We start from the raw sequence: 18,531 nt of genomic DNA, 5'->3' as shown, positions 1-18,531 counted from the left end.
TTATGCATGATGCCAGTGCCAATTCAGAAAGTCCTATATGTAGCAAAGCTAACAGTAAGGTGTGGAAATCGAGACTAAAGTTCACGTCTCTTCACGGCCCTGCAATTAATGTTTGCCTACTTAATAACTGTAACCCAGATCTTTCCTTAACCCTAACATGTTTCATTTGTCTAATCCTAACCATACCTTCACCTAGCTTATTCGCCAGAACCATAATTTTGTAAAAGGCAAGAATTTTGAAAACATTGAGGTTGTACGTAAAAATAAACAGTTTTGCAGAGTTTTCCAACATCAATGGTCTTATCTGGCGATAGGGTTGCCCTAAATGGCATATTTCAAGTAGGTTGTTAATACTGCATTCAACAGATGCTTCCATTTACATCCATCTCAGTTCATCAACTTGGGATGTTAATAAAGACAATTCTCCTCATCCTCATCTATATCTTCTTCACCCCTCCCCCTTGTCCACCCATTAGCCCTCCTACTCTCTCCACTATATATTTCTTCTTTCATCAACCCTCTTTCTAACCATTGCTCTTCCCCAAACTTCTCTCTCTCTGTTTCTCGCTTGCCATCTCTGTTTTCTAACAGTGTTTACTCAGAGAGGAGCACTGTAATGAACAGAGGAAAGGAGGTAGCTATCACACAGTGAGACAGAGGGAGAAAGAGAGCAAGGGGGTGAGCAGTTGTTGTCATTCATCACCTGTAAAAGGAAATCTGCCATGAACTGTTTACCCATAGCTTATCATGCCCTGCTTGTCACACTCTCCCACTCTCTGTCTCCCTCCCCTACCAATCTATCTTGTCTCTCTCTCCTATCATCTTTCACTCATAGCTCACTGCGGAGCACAGCAGAAAGACATCAGCTGACTTTTAATACCTTCATCTCTGTCTGTCTGACGACTGGCCTGCCTGTCTGCCTGCCTCCCTAGTCTTATTGCTTGTTACTATAACCATGTTTGTTTTGGTGGCCATAATGTGACCTATTGACATGATGCAAATCTATACATTTCCTATTTTTGAAAAAAAAACACTTTTTGTCAAAACTATTAACTTCACTAAAAATAACCAGAGCTCTTTTTAAGTTAAGTTTCAAGTCAGCTGAGACAAGTCCAAGTCAAGTCTTATGTGCTGTCAAATCAAGTCTCAAGTCCTCGAGGGAAAGTCCAAGTCAAAGCTCTTTAAAAACAAACTGCAAGTCAGTTTGTGCTCTGTGCACAGCTGAGAGCAAGTCAGGTAAAATAAATATTCATTGTTAATATTGTTCAAACTTTTTTTTGAGAAAATGACAGCCCTAGTGCGGCTACGCAAGGCCCGTCGCTTGCTTTTTTATTCATTTTTATTGTTCTGGGACTTTAGTGGTTCAAAACATAAAGATTTAAATGCTTTCTGTTTTTGCTTTTTTGCTTTCCAGTCTCCAGTAAAATCTTAAGACAAATGTTGTGAATAAGTCACGTCTCTCAGCAGTCAATTCAAGCGCACAGCTGTGTTGCTGACCATATATTTCAAGTGGGTTTCAACAAAGCCTGGGTTCACAGCAGCGTGGACACCATTAGTGCTCATTTTTGCCGTTCATTTAATGAATTTACTCATAAGCGACCTGCATTCTGTCATTCATATATCTGCTGGTGGTCAGCTTTGAGGAGATAGTATGTCGGTCCCGCAGGTGTCAAACACTCACTGACTGGTTTCATCAGTGTGAGGCAGGATTACTGATAGCTTGTGTTTACAGGTTCTCACATGGGCAAAGCAACTCTGAAACGCTGAAGGCTGAAGACTGACATATCATAACTCCAGAGAAGGGTTGGGTGATAGCGTACATCCTCTTGTCAACTAATCACATATATCACTCTGATGTATGCATGTATGGGTAGTGAATCAAAAATGCACAAATCTGCAAGGAGCAGGTGTTTTTTTCCACTTCATTTTATAGTTTGAATCATCACAAAAAACTGAAAACTGTGTCAAACAGGTATAGCACAACACCCCATTAAAATGATGAAAAAATAGGTTGAGAAATGTCAGACACCTGCTGTGATGGCTCTAAAAACACTGTTATTCAACTCAGTTATTATTTGTGTCCCTGCTTGGGTTATAACCTCAATGACCCTCAGTGATAATTTTGTATATGGTAAACAGGCAAAAACAACATTAGAATGTTTCATAGTGATGGAAAGCAAATACAACTTGCTAGTGCAAATCCTTAAAATCAAAACTAAAATCTGAAATAGTTTAGGATTGTATATCCAGTCAGGAACTCACTCATCAAGAGAAAGAAGGCTTTCTTTCTTAAATAAAGAAGAAATACAGATGAAAACTATAATTATAAGATCTACGTAAATAGTGCTGCATGGGTCTGTGTGCATTTGTGTGCACATCTGTTCTTGTGTGTGTGCCTACATGTATCTCCGTGTGTATAGTCTTCCCCTGGTGAAACCAGTCTCATTACGGCTCAAGAGAAAGCTCCAACACAGAAACATGTTAGAACATGAAAAAAATAGTTTCATAACGTCAAATCCAATAACCTGTTTCATAGCCTGAAAAACCTACATAAGCCTCAGCAAACCAGGATGATTATGTTCAATTAAAACATGTTGACACACGAGTTTCATGCTGACAATCTACTCCATGTAGTCACTGAGGGGGACTGGGCTCCAGATGGGCCATTTGGAGGATGCTTTCACACTTTGCCTTACAGTAATATCTGAGGGTCCCCAGGCTGTGTGTGTTAACATGATCAGTGTGTGTGTATGCCTGCGAGGACATTCAGAGACAAGCTAACCCGCCACATGCACACATCTGTCAACACCCCCAACAAATATACACATGCACAGACTATGTTGACTGACTGTGATATCTACAATCATTAATTAAGAAAGGACATGTTCAGTATAATGCAATCTACCTCAATAGTCAATAAACTCTACCTCTATGAATCTTAAAGTGTTCAGGCTGTGTCAGAGAGGTGTTCATTTAAAACAAATACCAGACACAACAGCAGTGACAACAATGTCAGTGTCCAGCATGGTAACGCACCCTCACGCTTGCAAACACATGTGCACATACACACACATGCACCGACCTCGCCTTTCTCAGCGTCTTTCTAGCCTAATCGTCACCTCCTGAGCCTCAGTCAACACAAATAAATCAGCTGCCTGCCTCACAGCATGTGCATGTGTTTGTATTTGTGGGTGTGTGTGATGTTTGTGTATTCACATGTACAGAACTGGAAAAAAAGAAAGAAATATGTACATGTTAAAGGAATCATGCGTAAAATCAGCCGTTGGTTGTAATTTAGGGAGTTACCTGATATTCATTGGGCCAAAAGGTGGAAACGGCGAGTTCGGCTCTCAGCCAGTCTTTACCTGGAAAACAACATTAGAGTCAACAAAGGTGAATAAAATCACATCAGTGTCAGAAGAAGTTATCAAATGAGAATTTGAGCGGTGCTCTGATTCAGTCTTTACCAGTGTAGGATGTTATGTTCCATATAGGGTTGGCCAAAGGTCCCTTGTTAACCTAGAGATGACACAAAACACATATATCAGTCACAAAATATTTCACACAAAAATTAACCTAAAAACATAATCCACTGCAATTCAAGACTAACTCATAGAGGCATCTGTTCCATTATACTGAGATGTATTCAATTAAGAAAAATAATAATAATTGAATACATTTTAAGACCCTGTAGGTAATGTTTTCTTGCATGTCCCTGATAACACAGAGCTCTGAGGTCAGGGTCAGCTACTCTCTTGCTCAAAAAGCAGAGGAGAATTGCAGAAATATGGGTTTGGGTTATTACATTGAAGGGCAGTCTTTTTACTCATAATGCTTTTCTACTGCCCAGAGGAGCAGGGAATGGTAAAAAAGGTCAATCTTCTGTTAACATTTACTGGCAAATGTGTTTTCTAACAACTTCCACAAATTGTAAGAAACCTTTAGAAGAGAAGAGGGGGATGAGAAGAGTTATGGGAACTGCTCAAATTGAAAGGATGAAGTGTAGATTATTGCATCATGAAATGCAGTCTTTTGCTGCACAATTTGATATATGTCCAATAAAATAATCTTACATTATCATCCTAACACAAAGACGCTCTCTCATTGTGTTAAAAGTGCATAATAGATTTTTTGAATTGAAGTTCAGTGTTTTATTGAAATTAATATTGACTGCTATATGACGCAACTTTGGTTAGGGCAGCCTCCATCTTGTGTTCGTTGTATTACTTGTGGTAGTGTTTCACAAACCAAAGACCACATTTCCCATAAATCCTGTTTACTTTACAATTTTTTCACAGAAGAGGCTGTTCACCATCTGCCAACATGACAAATAGAAAACTTAAACTCAGCACTAGAAATACTGTGTTTTGTAGTAAAGCAGCTTTGTTTGTTGGGTTGTCAGTCCATGAAATGAAACCAAACCTTTACTTTGTAATGGCCAGTAAAGGTCTGCAGATGGTCTTCTTTGTTTTCAGTATTAATGCTAATGTCTCAATATTTACAAGAAAATGATTTATCAGTGTAAAAGTATAAATGTCTACCTGACAAACAGGAAGTCAAAATCATTTCAATGGAACCAGAACAACCAGATCACCAAGAAAAACCGATCACTCTATTTCTATCTTCTTCTATTCCAATGTAGTCATTGTCAGTACCTTCACCAGGACATTGAGGGTGCCGGGGCTGGAGCCATCAGGGCTGGTTAGAAGATAGTTGAAGTCAATACAATGAGTATCGTTCTCCTTCATCACTGGCAACTGAAACCTGGCCTTCTCCCCAACATCATACTGAGAGACGTCCACATACATGTAGGAACCTGGACACAGAAACAGAGACAAGGAGAGTGTTACCATTGTTTTAAAAGAAATATTACCTATAAAAAGCAAAAAAAGTGATTCACAATGTTTGTGAATCTGACCTGAATCAAGACTCATGCATCAGCTCCTTTTTGTTGGCAGCTGTATGTGCTTGTACACCACATGCTGATATGAATTCTCTGCTTGATGAGACTAGCAATAGTTCCCTTTGAGGATGTAGTTAGTGCATCTACACAGTGAGTGTTATGACTAGACTTGCCAAAGCGAAGGCTGTATGCCCACAGCCTGTGTTACATGAACCTACATGAGCAAACTAACTCTATTTGCTACTGTGTATCATAGAAATAATCCTCATTGAAGACATGGACACCTAAGAAAGACAGCAGTTCTGAGAGTTAGGAAAGTGTAGTGACTAAATGAAAGTGTAAAAGAGATGTGGAACTACTCTAAAGCGTACATGAGATTGTTTTCATTTCCTTTAAGTTTCTATTTTTCTTTATAGTTCTTCCATCTTGCATTTATTTATCCTTAGCTTCGTTTGAATATTGTTTAAGACCTCTTGTCAGGTCATTAAATTTAAATTAACAGTTTATCTTAACTTTAAACTTTCTCTATATATCCTCTCTTTTGTGCATCTATTGTTTACGTTTACTACATGATGAAACATTGTGAGTTTGAGTCCAGCCATCACATAAACACAAACCTATTGTTGGTTCTGCAAATTGAACCTATAACAACCTGATTTCTGTCATCTAATTTAGTGCAGGCCCCAAAAACCTAGAGCCCCTGTTCCCCTGCTTTCTACTGTACGTCCTCGCTTTTGTTTGGCCTTTCCATTTTGACTAAGACACTTTCAATCAGTGGGTTTCTTGTCATGAAAAAAAAAAACAAGCAGAAAGAGCATAATTCTCTCCCTTTATGTCTGCATGTTGCGCTCCCTTCTGTTTCTCTCTCCTCTTATTCCTTTTGGTCTTACCATACAAGAATAACTCCCCCCCTCCCCCCACCCAGACACATAAAACACCTCGTGTTCCCACTGTTAAGTCATTTGTTTCTCCTTTGTGATTATGGGGTTGTTTATAAGCTAGCCAACGACAAATAAACACAGGAAATGGGAAAGTGAAGAGAAAAGGAGATACAGTTTTATTTTTTTTAATTTCCCCAGCTTCTCCTCTACATCTTTCTTTATTATTTTATGGTCTCCTAAAATTCCTCCAATTTCCTCTCTTCTTTTCCATTATACTATAAACTAAATCAAAATTACTGCTGTTTATTGCTGTAGTCTACACAGGTTCCTTTGCCACATAAGTCAAATTTTCCACACAGTTTGCAATACATCATCACCTGTAACGAGCCTGCAGTGTCACATGATTAGTTGCATTTATCATATCTATCCTTTGGGCTATGTTTTTCTGGTTTACTCATTTTGTTTGCATCATGTTCCTCCTTCCTCGGCTCATTTCAAATATAAATTAGTTTGACTTGTTATGTTAACGTGATGTGAAGAATACACATACTCTGTAATGCCTACTTCATATTTAGTTAAACGCCTGGTACCTACAGTAGTTGAACGGGAAATGGAGCTCGAAATAATACATAATCTGCGTGTGCTGACAGGACAGCCACTCGGCCCATCCAGATGTTCTAGTAATCAGCTCAGACCTCAACCAGATGTTGCTGCCGTGAAATATGATGAAATGTGATCCTTTCCTGTCCACTGTCTAATCTCAGCATTTCACATTAGTGTATCAAATATTGAGGGAAAGTAGCTCATCTATTCTACAAATAATTAATTCTATTAGTAGAATAAAACAAAATAAAACTAGTCAACTAATTGTTTTGCATTTGTCAAGCTAAAATGAGAAACATGCTGATCCCAGCCTCAAATGTGAGGATTTGCTGCTTTTCTATGTTTTTTTGTGTATATTTTTCTGCATTTTCTGACAATTTATAGTGTAAACAATTATTCAAGTCATTGAAATAATAATAATAATTAATCTATAATGGAAATAATTGCATTGTTAATTGCAGCCCTAAATAGAATAGAACAGAATAGATTGAAAAGCACTACAACACAACACAGTTAAACACAGCACTCTATCCTAACTGGTTAATTCTATTTGCATATTATACAATACATAATAAGGACTATACAAAGGGCTGTATGACAATGGTGATTATCAGTTATTGTTTAGCTAATCTACTGTGAGAAAACACTTTTCTCTGCAGGATGGATCCAAACATAACAGGCTTTCAAGTGGTGCGCACACACACACACACACACACACACACACACACACACACACACACACACACACACACACATGCACGCACGCACACACGCACGCACGCACACATACATACATTGTGCGGTAATTATTGGATTGGCCCTTCTTCTGTCTTCATCTTTCTTCTGCTCTCTTTCTTTCATCACCAGCCTACCCCTGCTCTTACTTACACAAAAACAGATACTTCTACCCTTTCCACTGACGTATTACAATAATCCTCCCTTCTGGTTCTGAATGTCAGCATCGAGACCCAAAATGACTACGTTCAAACTGGACAACAGCCACACAGGCCGGAAACAGACCAGGCCAGCACCATTCTTTCTCTCTTTCTCTCTCTCTCTTTCTCTAGCACTATAATCTAAATCCATCCAAAATGAACATGCAATAGATGTCACTCCTATTCCTTCTTTTTTGGCATTGATGCTAAGATGGTGACATGAGGAAAGTGCCTTTAAGATGGCTGCCAAGATGGTGTGCCAGATAAAAATACATCTATCAGTCAGAGACCCAGATATGTCACAACACACACAACGTGGCAAAATATAACCTTTAGCACTTCAGCTAATCATATCGCTGCCTGCTGCAAAATTATAACAACAACTGGATTAGGTGTAGGTAAAAATAGGTGAATTATATTTGGTTAATATTTATGGGGCATCAATATGCAACATGTAATAGTGTTACCTGCTGCACAATTACTGAAAAAACACAAATATTAAATAATATTCTAGAAATCATTCAAATGCTTCAATATCAACCTAGAGAGGTATGCAACACAACAATAACAACACAGAATCTGACAAAAATAGCATCAGAACATGAAGTAATAAAAGTCTGACAGTACAAGAAACTGATACAACACTCATTCTAAGAAAGCAGACCTTGTGATGACAAGAACATCTGACACCTGAAGTCTGCCAGTTTCTAAAATGGCTGATGTCTTTGAACTGCCATAGTTTAAAATGGCCGCTAATAGAATGACGACACGATGTAACGATGAAACTAAAAATAGTCTTAAGACCTAGATATGTCACATAACAACAACAGCACTGTTGTAGACAGAGGACTGTATTCTGTAGCAAAACAATAACAGCCTCCTGTTAACGGCTGATGGGGCGATTTCAGAATTTTGTATTAAACACCAATGGATACAAAATAGCTAACAAACTCTTGAATTTAATGCCCCACAGTGAAACACAACCAAAACATGCAGCTCTTCCAAAATATAGAAAGAAAACTCCCAACTAGTACCACCAAGACCATTTACTTTACCAGCATTGCTTTACTAGATAGTGGTCACATAAGAATCGTATTTATCTATTTTTTAAAAGACGAGAAGTATTTACGACATACATTTTACTGATCTAATTTAAGTTTGAACTTTTCTGTAAAAGAACCATGGCCAAAGTTTGTTGTTTTTAAATGAACAAATTAGTCTATTATTTTTAGCACACAACAATATGAACACTTTTAAAGAATAATGCAATCCAATGCAACAACCAGTCAATAATACTACTATTGTGAAGTTTAGTCTTAAGGGTTAGCTATAATTCAAAATGTATGCACATGCAGTTCTCTTTATACTACATTATTTCACACTTGTATTAGGCCACACGTTTGTCAGCATGTACAAATTTACACTACGCCGGTGAATGTGGAAAAATTAAATAATTGGGATTTACTGAAACTGTGTCAGAGAGGTGTTGATTAAACTCTATGGTAATTTTTAAGCCATAGTTTGTGTTGCTGTATTAATATTTATTCAATCATTATTAAAACATCCTGTGGACAAGGCACCAGCTCTACTGCAGTTTAAAAGCCTATTTCCTCTTCCCTTATTAGTGGAAAACAAGAGGAAAGAGAGAGACATGAGGAGAATAGCGTGCCAAATAGGTTTAGAGTGGCACTGGCTGACAACATTTGAGTCAAGAGTATCTGCTTTAGTCCACTAAGCCACAGAGCCCCAGCCCATGAATGTTCAACTGGCACGACGCACGTTGCCAGCATTGCATCTAGACCCTGCCATGGCAGCTAGTGCCAACATCGACCCCCAGAGAGATTACATAGAAGAGTTTTATCTCTATTACAAAAACTGCCAAACCATCCCTGCACACTCAATACTGCCTTAAGCACAAATGGCGATTAGCAACTGGGACAAATCAATGCGGGTTATAAGGAACAAAAGTATAATTGTTAGCTGAACTTCCCAATGACTCTATAACGATTCTGCGTAAAGTCCCTAGATGACTCCCCTTCATCTGAGCCAATACCTTTGATAACACATAACCCTCTGAACTATTAATCAGCAAACTAAACTCACTCCCAGGGGTCTTTCAACTGGCCCTAAACAAAAGGAGTGGGTATCCCTTTGCTTTCAGTGGTCAAAAGTCAAAAAGATTTAGTGCCATTGCTCTTATGCCGAGCCCTCAGGGAGAATGCAGCTAGCCAGACCAGAGTACTTCTAAATTACTGGTGGCTAGGATTGCCTGAGAAAACAACAATTCTAATAATAGACCTTACCAATGTGTCCCTAGGCAAGGAATTTAAGCCACCAACTCAACCTCTTGCCCATCCTTCTACTCCTTCCAAATACAAAACCTAGCCAAGTGTTATATCTGTAATAACCTCTAGCAACCTTGTTTTCCATTCACAGCACTGCTGTTACACACCCTGCTGGCATTATTAACACATCAAATGTCAGTTCACGCTCCTGTACCTTTAGGCAAGGCTCTGAACCCCCCTTTAGCAGCCAACATCTCCAAACCATTAACCTGCTTTGCTATCCCTGTGCCCCTGCTCAATCCACCAGCTTCTACAGACTTTAATGCTATGCTAATTCAAGGAATTACCTCTGCGCTCTTGGGCAAGGTATTTAACCTCTTCAAACTGCCAACTCTGCCCTCTCTGCATAGTGACACCACTTCTGCTGGTATTAATAGCAGCAAAACCCTAGATTTTGGCTCTGTACCATTGGGCAAGGCACCCTCAGTACTTAAATATATGCAAAACCACATACACCAGACAGAAGTACACACACATTTTGAGAGGAAAAGTGTGCTTGTGCGAAAACTGTGAAGAGCTGGTGTTGAACTGAACCTTTCTCTAAATGTCAGCTAGGCTGGGTTGTCATGTTGATAAGCATGAGAGATAAATAACAGCATTACATTGTCATGGTAACGAAGTCATCTTCCACAACAGAGGAGGGGAAAGGAGAGAGGATAGCAGAGGAGAGGAGAGGAGACATCACGAGGGAAAGGAGAGGAGATTATATACATTTACTGTAACATGGTTTTCTTCACTGTGGTTTGCTTCAGCGCTCACACACTTGTCAACGTTCTTACTCTGTTGTTCTAGTTTTGTAAAATCTGTTACTATTTCAACATCATATAGTTGGTTATTGTTGTAACATTTTGCTTTTAACATTATAAAGTGGGCAACCTTCCCTGTTCCCTGCCGTTGATTAATGACCTCATATTCTGTTAATTAGACCCTCAGCCCTGAGGCAGAAAGATTTAATTTCCCCTTCATCATCATCATGGAGGAGAAAAAAAAAAACAACTGATTAAAGAGGAGAGCAGGGGAGAGGGGAAGTGAGGAGAGGAGAGGAGATGAGGAGAGAGCAGAGGAGAGGAGAAGAAAAGAGAAGAGAAGAGAAGAGAGAAGAAGAGAGGAGAGAGGAGAAGAGTGTGGAGGAGAGGAGAGAAAAGGAAAGGAAAGGAGAGGAGAGGAGAGGAGAGAAGAGGGGGTCAGAGGTGTGGATCAGATCGGGTCATGGAGCACTCAGATCCTTTACTTAAGTAAAAGTAACAATACAACAGCGTAAAAACATTCCATTACAAGTAGATGTCCTGCATTCAAACTTATATCTAAGTAAAAGTACAGAAGTATTATCAGAAAAATGTAAAATAAAGTATATAAAATAAAAGTACTCCTGCACAAAAACAGTGATTTTGTGACTGATATGTAATATATGATTAGATGACATAATTAGATTGTTAATAGTTTAGTCTAGTGGTTCCCAACATATGGGTCAGATCCCCTACAAAAGGCCATAAGATGAATCTGGAGGGTAGAGAGATGATTAATGAGAGACGAAAGAAGGAATTGGTCTTCTTTTTTTTTTTTTTTTTTAACTTTTCTCTCTCTTTGCATTCTGATTTATTGTGATATATTGGATACTGTTATCTCTTTGGGCATCAAACTCCTATTTAAATGAAACCATCTGAGAAATGTCTCTTTGGCGGAACTGCTGGAACTCATAGACATCTGAGACGTGACAAGAGGCCCCAACTAGACACCGCTTCTTTAAGAGGCCACAAGTCAAAAGTTTGGGAGCCACTGATTTAATCCTAAACAATACATTGTAATTTATATACTTATCATATGTAGTTTTTAATTTCTTAATCTAGGAAAGATCTACAAAGTAGCATAAAGTGGAAATACTCAACTTTAAGTACTTCCAAAGGTGAGTAAATGTACTGAGCTACTTTCCCCCACTGCAAGGTGAGGGAAATATTGGTGGATAGATGACAAAGACAGGACACAGGAAGTAAGGCCTCACCTTGGGGCAGGTCTGGGGATACGTAGGGCACTTCCTGGGTGTTGATGTGCGTCCAGTCAAAGTCATCATAAGGATCTTGTTGATAATCACACTGAGAGAAGCCCTCATCAAACGTGCAACTTCCTGCAACAAGGGAACACAATAACATTTAGTTCACCTAAAAAAAAATCACACATTTCTAGCTATATGTAAATATTCTTTATGGGTTAATTCAGACATGACAGGACATTTAGGAACGGTGACAATTAATAACATGAAGGAAGTGTAAAAGTGACCTTGATGCTTATTCACATATGAGACCAACATGTATCACTGCCATGACATGTATGTAAAGAGGATCATGTCTAAAAAGGGGTGAAAACGTTGCATGCTGGATTGACTGAATAACTAGAACCATTTCTAATGCAAAGTGAATTCGTCTCCAGTCGTATCCAGTAAAACTTTTGATTCCTTTCTGTATGTTGTTTTTCTGTGTGTGTGTGTGTGTGTGTGTGTGTGTGTGTGTGTGTCTCAGCTCATTATTAAACCACCAGGAGTCGAAGCTCCGACAGTCATCACTCAAGGCCAGTCAGGATCACCTCTGACTCAACCATCAGGGCCTTCAGCTGATCATCTGAGCCCATCACCACAGCCTCGGGACAACCATGTGTGAGCTGGCCGCCTTCGGCCCCGCCTAAACAGGAAGTCGCTCTAATACAGAGAGACGCCACTTGTCCCTGGCGGCTAGCTAAACCAATCAACTTGCGATGATATGTGGCTTGTACTGGCAATATTGCTGATAGGAATAGCATGCTGGCTACTGCTAGCTATCTGATTCATTGACCTAGCAGTGATGCACGGCTTGTGTTAATAAAATGGCTAGGAGAGATGTGGCTAAGAAAAGCCACAATGCCATCTGATTCAAGTCTCTGGTAGTTAATTGTCACCCACATGAGTCCTCTGCACCCTTCTTGACATTGGTCAAAGTAGTGGTGGGAAACGGATAAAATCCTCTATCACAGATAATATTTTATGTTTTAAAGATAACAGTAGATATCATGACACAATACACTGTGTGAAAAATAAGTACAGAAATCTTTCACATATAAAATAAGATGGAAATTAGCACTGAGTAATGTTGACAAACTCAAATTCTACGCTATTTTAAAAGAAATACCTTAATGTCGATAAAACAATATAATATGGGGATCCCTATCAGTGCTTTAGGAAAAATATAATCTCAATAATAACAACCAAACAAGAAGAATGATTCTGCATTCATTTTATTGAGCTAGAGCACTCAAATAAGCTCAGAATGCCTACTTAAAGACCTAGAAATGAGACCACATTAATATTAAAATAACAAACTCAAGACGATAATGAATTGAACATCCCCAAGCCCAAGACAATGCCATCAGATAACTTGTAACAGTTCAAACCTGACAGTTTTTTTATTGACTGACTAATCATTTCAGCTCTAGTTATTATATTGATTTATTTCCCCACTCAAGTTTAACCCCTGGTTCAACTTATTTGACAACTGAAAATGTTGGCCCCATTAAATTTGCAAAGAAAAAGATGTGTTACACTTAAAGTCCTGATGCCAAAATTACTTTATTTAGCCAATGTTTCAACCACAAGGTTGAAACGTAAAACTGCACACAATGGAAACTGGAGACAACACTGACATGTTGAAGACTGGTGACCCACTTTCTTTGTTGTAAATTGTGAAACTTTGTTGGTATTATGGCATTTTCTTGCAGCACCTTGTAGAGTGGAAGTCACAAAAGAGCAGCAAGCATGAATGCCAACAGACATATATACTTTATCCAGTCAGTTCTCCCTGGCCCTGGGTCAAGGGAGGGCCCAAAAGGGCTGTCAAAAATACATATTTGTGAAAACTTTATAAAATACTTGTGAGTCACATAAAAGCTTTTTTTTTTAATCTTCTTAATTTTTCTTGACATAGTGGTCGTCAAAAGTCAGGTGCTCAGAAAAGAAGAGAGAAACGAAAACAGGAAAATGATAGCAGAGGTGCTAAGGGACTTTATGGCCAGGTATTTGGAAAAAAAAATACTGAAGTGGAAAATAAAAAGTACAATCCCACCTAGCTTTAACTTTAGCATCCAGTTATTAGCTTGTATAAAAGCCTAACATAACGCATTCCTCGGACAGAAACAGCTGAGTCTGGAGATGGGAGTAGCTGTGTCAGAGAGGAGAAACAGAGAGGAGGAGAGACCCAGCCTGCAGATGAGAGCTGGCTGGGAGAGGCTAGCTGTGCCAGAGAGGAGTGGGAGGGAGACACAGCATTCACCCCGCAGACCAAGGGTGAGGGTTCGATTTGGAAAGTGGTGAGGACATAAACTTGGCAGGAGGTCTGGGGGTCCTCCCCCAGAAAATTGCATTTCTTGCAATTCTACATAGTATATAATGACTATATAGTACTTTCTTGAATGCAATAAAAGGTGAGAAATTATCAGTACAATCACAGCATTTTAACGTTTAAACACTTAAACTGATGGTGTTGATACAAACATGCACATCACTTAGCTTTGATAAATTTTGTGTCATTATTTTTTCTACTAGATGGAAAAGCAACAGCATAATGAATTTAGTTCTACTCTCTCCAGCGGTTTTAAATCAACACATATTTCTTTGTCTACCTCAAAATGTCTCATGTCTCTGTCTTCTTTCCCCTCCCATAATGCTAACCTTTCTCCTCCCTCTGCCTGGCCTGGGCTCTGTCGCTCTCTCTCTCTCTCTCTCTCTCTCTCTCTCTCTCTCTCTCTCTCTCTCTCTGTCTGTCTGCCTCTATATCTCTCTGATGCCTGTATGGACAACCACTATGTAATGCACTTTCACTGACAACCATATTTGTCTAGTTTGTTTGTGCATGGGATAAATTGGATGTGCTCAATGAGATAACATTACAGGGCACAGGTCTGTCTCTCTCTGATACTTGTGTTGACAACCACTAGGTGATATACTTTAACTTAAAGGGGACCTATTATGGTTTTTGTGGTTTTCTCTTATTTACACACGGCGGGACTGTCCACAGCCACAAAGAAAGTGTGATCTAGGTATACAAGAGCAAGCCACCATGAAGCACTATGAGCAACCAGCACTGCCAGCAACATAAATCTCCTAGCATTGAGTTAGCACTAAAGCTTTGCTACCGGTGTCCTAGAGCGAGCTGCAGCGGCTTTGATGGAGAGCAGAACGACAGGCCCTCAGATACCCCGCTGATCTGAGCTCCCGCTACAGAGGGATACCAAGAGGTGACAGCCGCTGCCGGAGGAGAAACAAGTTAACATCAAACTAAGCGACTGTCTTCGGCTGCTGGCTGTATGGCTGGCTGTGACTCACAGCCCCAGAGATGCATTGGATCACATTCCTCTCGGCGTCATTCTTTAAACCAGCCTCTCTTTGTGCAATTCAGTTCAGTACCATTCAATTCAATTAAGTCTTTGTCACAGCAAGTTACCTCCAGTCATAATGAGAAAAATGCCGGGACATGTAGAGGGCACGCATTACAGCACGACAACACGCATTTTTCTACTTTGAACTGTTCTATTATGTTCTCAACTTGAATGTACAGAATCTAACTCTATTGATGTGTGTGTGTGTGTGTGTGTGTGTGTGTGTGTGTGTGTAAAACTCCATGACTTCCTGTCCCCCACAGCGTGTGTGTCAGTTTACATCTTGCTGTCAGGTAGCTCTCTGCATGGGTTAAAACAGCAAAGTGTGTATCTCGGATGCGTATGTGTGTGTGTGTGGGTGTGATAATGGTATGGGAATGTACTGTATCTGCAAAACAGTGGACCCGTCACTTCATAAAACAACAGAACAAATGAGACAAATGAGCACTCTATGCTTAATGTCAAACACATTAACGTGTCCAGAGCCAAAAATACAGTAGATGTTTTTGGACAGTACCAACCTCACATGTGTTTTGAGGATATGGTGAAAAGTATGACAGGAAAGCAGGTTTTGTTACTTCGTTACTATAGAAATGGACCTCCTAGGGTCAGGAGGTTATATAAGAAAAGCTAGATACAACGTGTTGTCCGTCCACACAGTGTTGACAGCTTTTCCAAACAGCCACACTCAAAGGCAGAGTGAAAAGCAAGCTGTCATAGAAGTGGATGAGGCATGATGTCATTTAAATACGGGGATAACGGTGCATATTTTCAGGCAGTCTCTCCTGGAATGCATTCATAGTGTTGCACTCATTTGTACACAGGAAATATTACAGTAAAAGATGTGTAAAGACTGAAAAAAGGAGCCTGAGGGAGAAGTTCAAAACCAGCTTACTTTCTCACCTTTGCACACCTGGCTAATCACTACGCAGACTTGGTGTGTCAGAACTTGGCACCTACATTCCCCACAATGCCACTGTTATGCTAGTATTTCAAGCAGAGATGAAGAGCGGGCTACAGAGATCTGGTAACTTCACGTCTTCACCTCACAATCCAGATTTTTTTCATTTTCAATCTTGTAATCTTCCGCCTGACCGAGGCTTACTTAAGTCACATCACTTTATAATTGATGGTAATTTATTGAGGTAATTTATCATGTTTCATGCGCTTCCTTCTCAAGCCACAAAAGGTTTTACACAAGACCTGTACAGACTTTGATGCGTAAAATCGGTGGAGTTCCACTTAAAAGATAAGTGTTAGGCCATTGTTTTGAACTATTTAGCTTTGCTAGCTTTATTTAGTGTTTAGAGTTTTTTTGTGGAATTTCTGCTTCAGAAAGTGTACAACAAAATTGGATTTAAACCCACCGTAGTTTTAACTTCACACACAGAGCTCAACTCAGTTCTGATAAAGTGCCGTGGTAGTAAAGGTATTTTGAAAAACAAGTCCTTGTTTTGAATGCCGGTGTACCAGCTGAAAGCAGTTTGATTTAATGCAAACTGGCTGAACCGGCAATCGTCATTATGAGACGTTCTAGCAAATTAAAAAGTAGCCTACGTCAGTAACCTGTGCCAACGACGTCACAGCGCTAAATCCAACTAACATCCTAGTTACCGTGGAATTGTTTTAAGTCATTCTCCTTTTCCTCATTCTTCAAGGGACATCTACGTGAAAGGTACTGTTGTGGTTGAGCGAGTGGCAGAAAAGTGACGGTGAATAAGAGCGGAGCAGAGGAAAAGGTTAGTAGTAAGTTGTCAATCTGGCAGTAAATGTACAGTACAGACTACAGCATATCATTTAATAAATGTTGCTGCTTCTGAAGACCAAGAAAAGTCTGCTGGAAAAGTGAAGAGGGTTAGCCCTGAAGTTAGCAACAAAGGGATAGCCAAACCTGAACAGACTCACTTCAGACTGACCTTTAAGGTAGACCAGCTATTCTCATTTTAGTGTCAATCTCAGCCACTCTTAAACAGAGAGAAATGCCTCGCTGCTGAGTCTCTTCTGAGGTTTTGCTCAACCCCCCTATCCCAAAACCCCCACTGCCCCGAAGCAGTCAACCTAGGAGAAACACTGGCTCTGATAGACATTCTGCCTGCGTTCTTCTGCTAACATACTAAACAGAAACACTGTGTGTGTGTGTGTATGTGTGTTTGTGTGTGTGTGTGTGTGGTAAAAAGGGGTCTGGAAAAACTAAATATGTGTGAAACTGTCATACACGCACACGCACACACACACACACACACACACACACACACACACACACACACACACACACACAAACCTCATGCTAGCTCTCCCACATTCTCAGTTGACACTTCTCCCTTTCCTCAATGTCCTGCCAACTTAAACTAAGGCACACACACACACACACACACACACACACACACACACACACACACACACACACACACACACAACCACATCAACACACATCTGTGTTGCCAATAATGAGAAGAGCAGACCTTAAACTATTGTTTTTACCTCTGCTGAAAATAAAAACCACAGTCACAAACCATGTCTTGCTGAAGTGTTGTATGACATTAACATCTATCTATCTATCTATGACTGTTTTTTAAATATTTAAAACTTCAATTCTGCATTTTGTAAGTTCTGTTACTGTCCAATATTCACTCTCCTTTAGCTCTGTTTCTGGTCACCACAAATTTCTGAGGGAAATATCTGGATCTTTTGTGGCTAAATGGTCCACCATGTTCACCAGGTAGATGCTAACTTTGTCTGTCTGCCGTTTGGTGCTGGACAGGTAGCATACAGTGGGGTTTTAGAGCTCTTTTGCTGAAAACAATGCTATGAGAGCAATGAGAGTTAGCCAAAACACTTATATTGCAGGCCAGAAAACCAAAAAATGATCCAAAAGACATTAAAATGCACTGTAGAGCTGAGGGGAACAACAGAGTCATATTCATCTGTGGGTTTGTCACTACGAGCAACCCCTTTCACATTACACATAGTCACTTCTTTTCTTTGTTATTATACAGTATGTATTTGTGTATTTGAATCCTGTCTGTTTGCATGTGTTAATGTATTATAATGCATTAAATGATTTAACAAATGCCTTCAAAGTATATGCATGAGTGTGTGTCCAGATGGGTCATTATTGTCCCCCTCCTCTCCATTCACAAGGACACAGAGAGAGAGAGAGACCGACTGCATGCTAATCACTTCCTAATCAGCGTCTGTGATTGGCTGCCTCGCTAATGAAATAATGGTGACTCATTTGCATAATAAAATAATTAGAAGGACTTGATAAAGGCTCAAGGGCAGAGAGAGGAAATCACACACACACACACACTCACACACACACACACACACAGTGACACAGGATAGTCGCAATCTTCTCTAAAAGATGGTTGAATGGCATCAGACACATCTGCCACCGTCACTCAAAATCATTTTGTGGTTATTTGCAATGACCTCCACCTACAGGAGGTCAGTCAAACAAAAGTGCT

General features: G+C 39.7%; 1 protein-coding gene across 13 annotated transcripts in view; it reads right to left on the bottom strand.

Annotated features, from left to right (window-relative positions):
• ptprk (protein tyrosine phosphatase receptor type K) overlaps positions 1-18,531 on the bottom strand; it is a 117,176-nt gene that overhangs the window by 57,959 nt on the left and 40,686 nt on the right. For all 13 annotated transcript variants that reach the window (XM_044376469.1, XM_044376470.1, XM_044376471.1 and 10 more), the window contains 4 exons: positions 11,667-11,789; positions 4,656-4,816; positions 3,468-3,519; positions 3,307-3,365 (listed from right to left, as the gene is read on the bottom strand). In XM_044376469.1, the coding sequence (XP_044232404.1) occupies positions 3,307-3,365; positions 3,468-3,519; positions 4,656-4,816; positions 11,667-11,789 (395 nt within the window). The remainder of the gene's footprint in view (positions 1-3,306; positions 3,366-3,467; positions 3,520-4,655; positions 4,817-11,666; positions 11,790-18,531) is intronic.

Source organism: Thunnus albacares, chromosome 16 (genome assembly GCF_914725855.1).
Source record: "Thunnus albacares chromosome 16, fThuAlb1.1, whole genome shotgun sequence".
Classification (NCBI taxonomy): Eukaryota; Metazoa; Chordata; class Actinopteri; order Scombriformes; family Scombridae; genus Thunnus; species Thunnus albacares.
The sequence above is the reverse complement of the archived record's forward strand: the minus strand, read 5'-3'. Positions and strand labels throughout refer to the sequence as shown.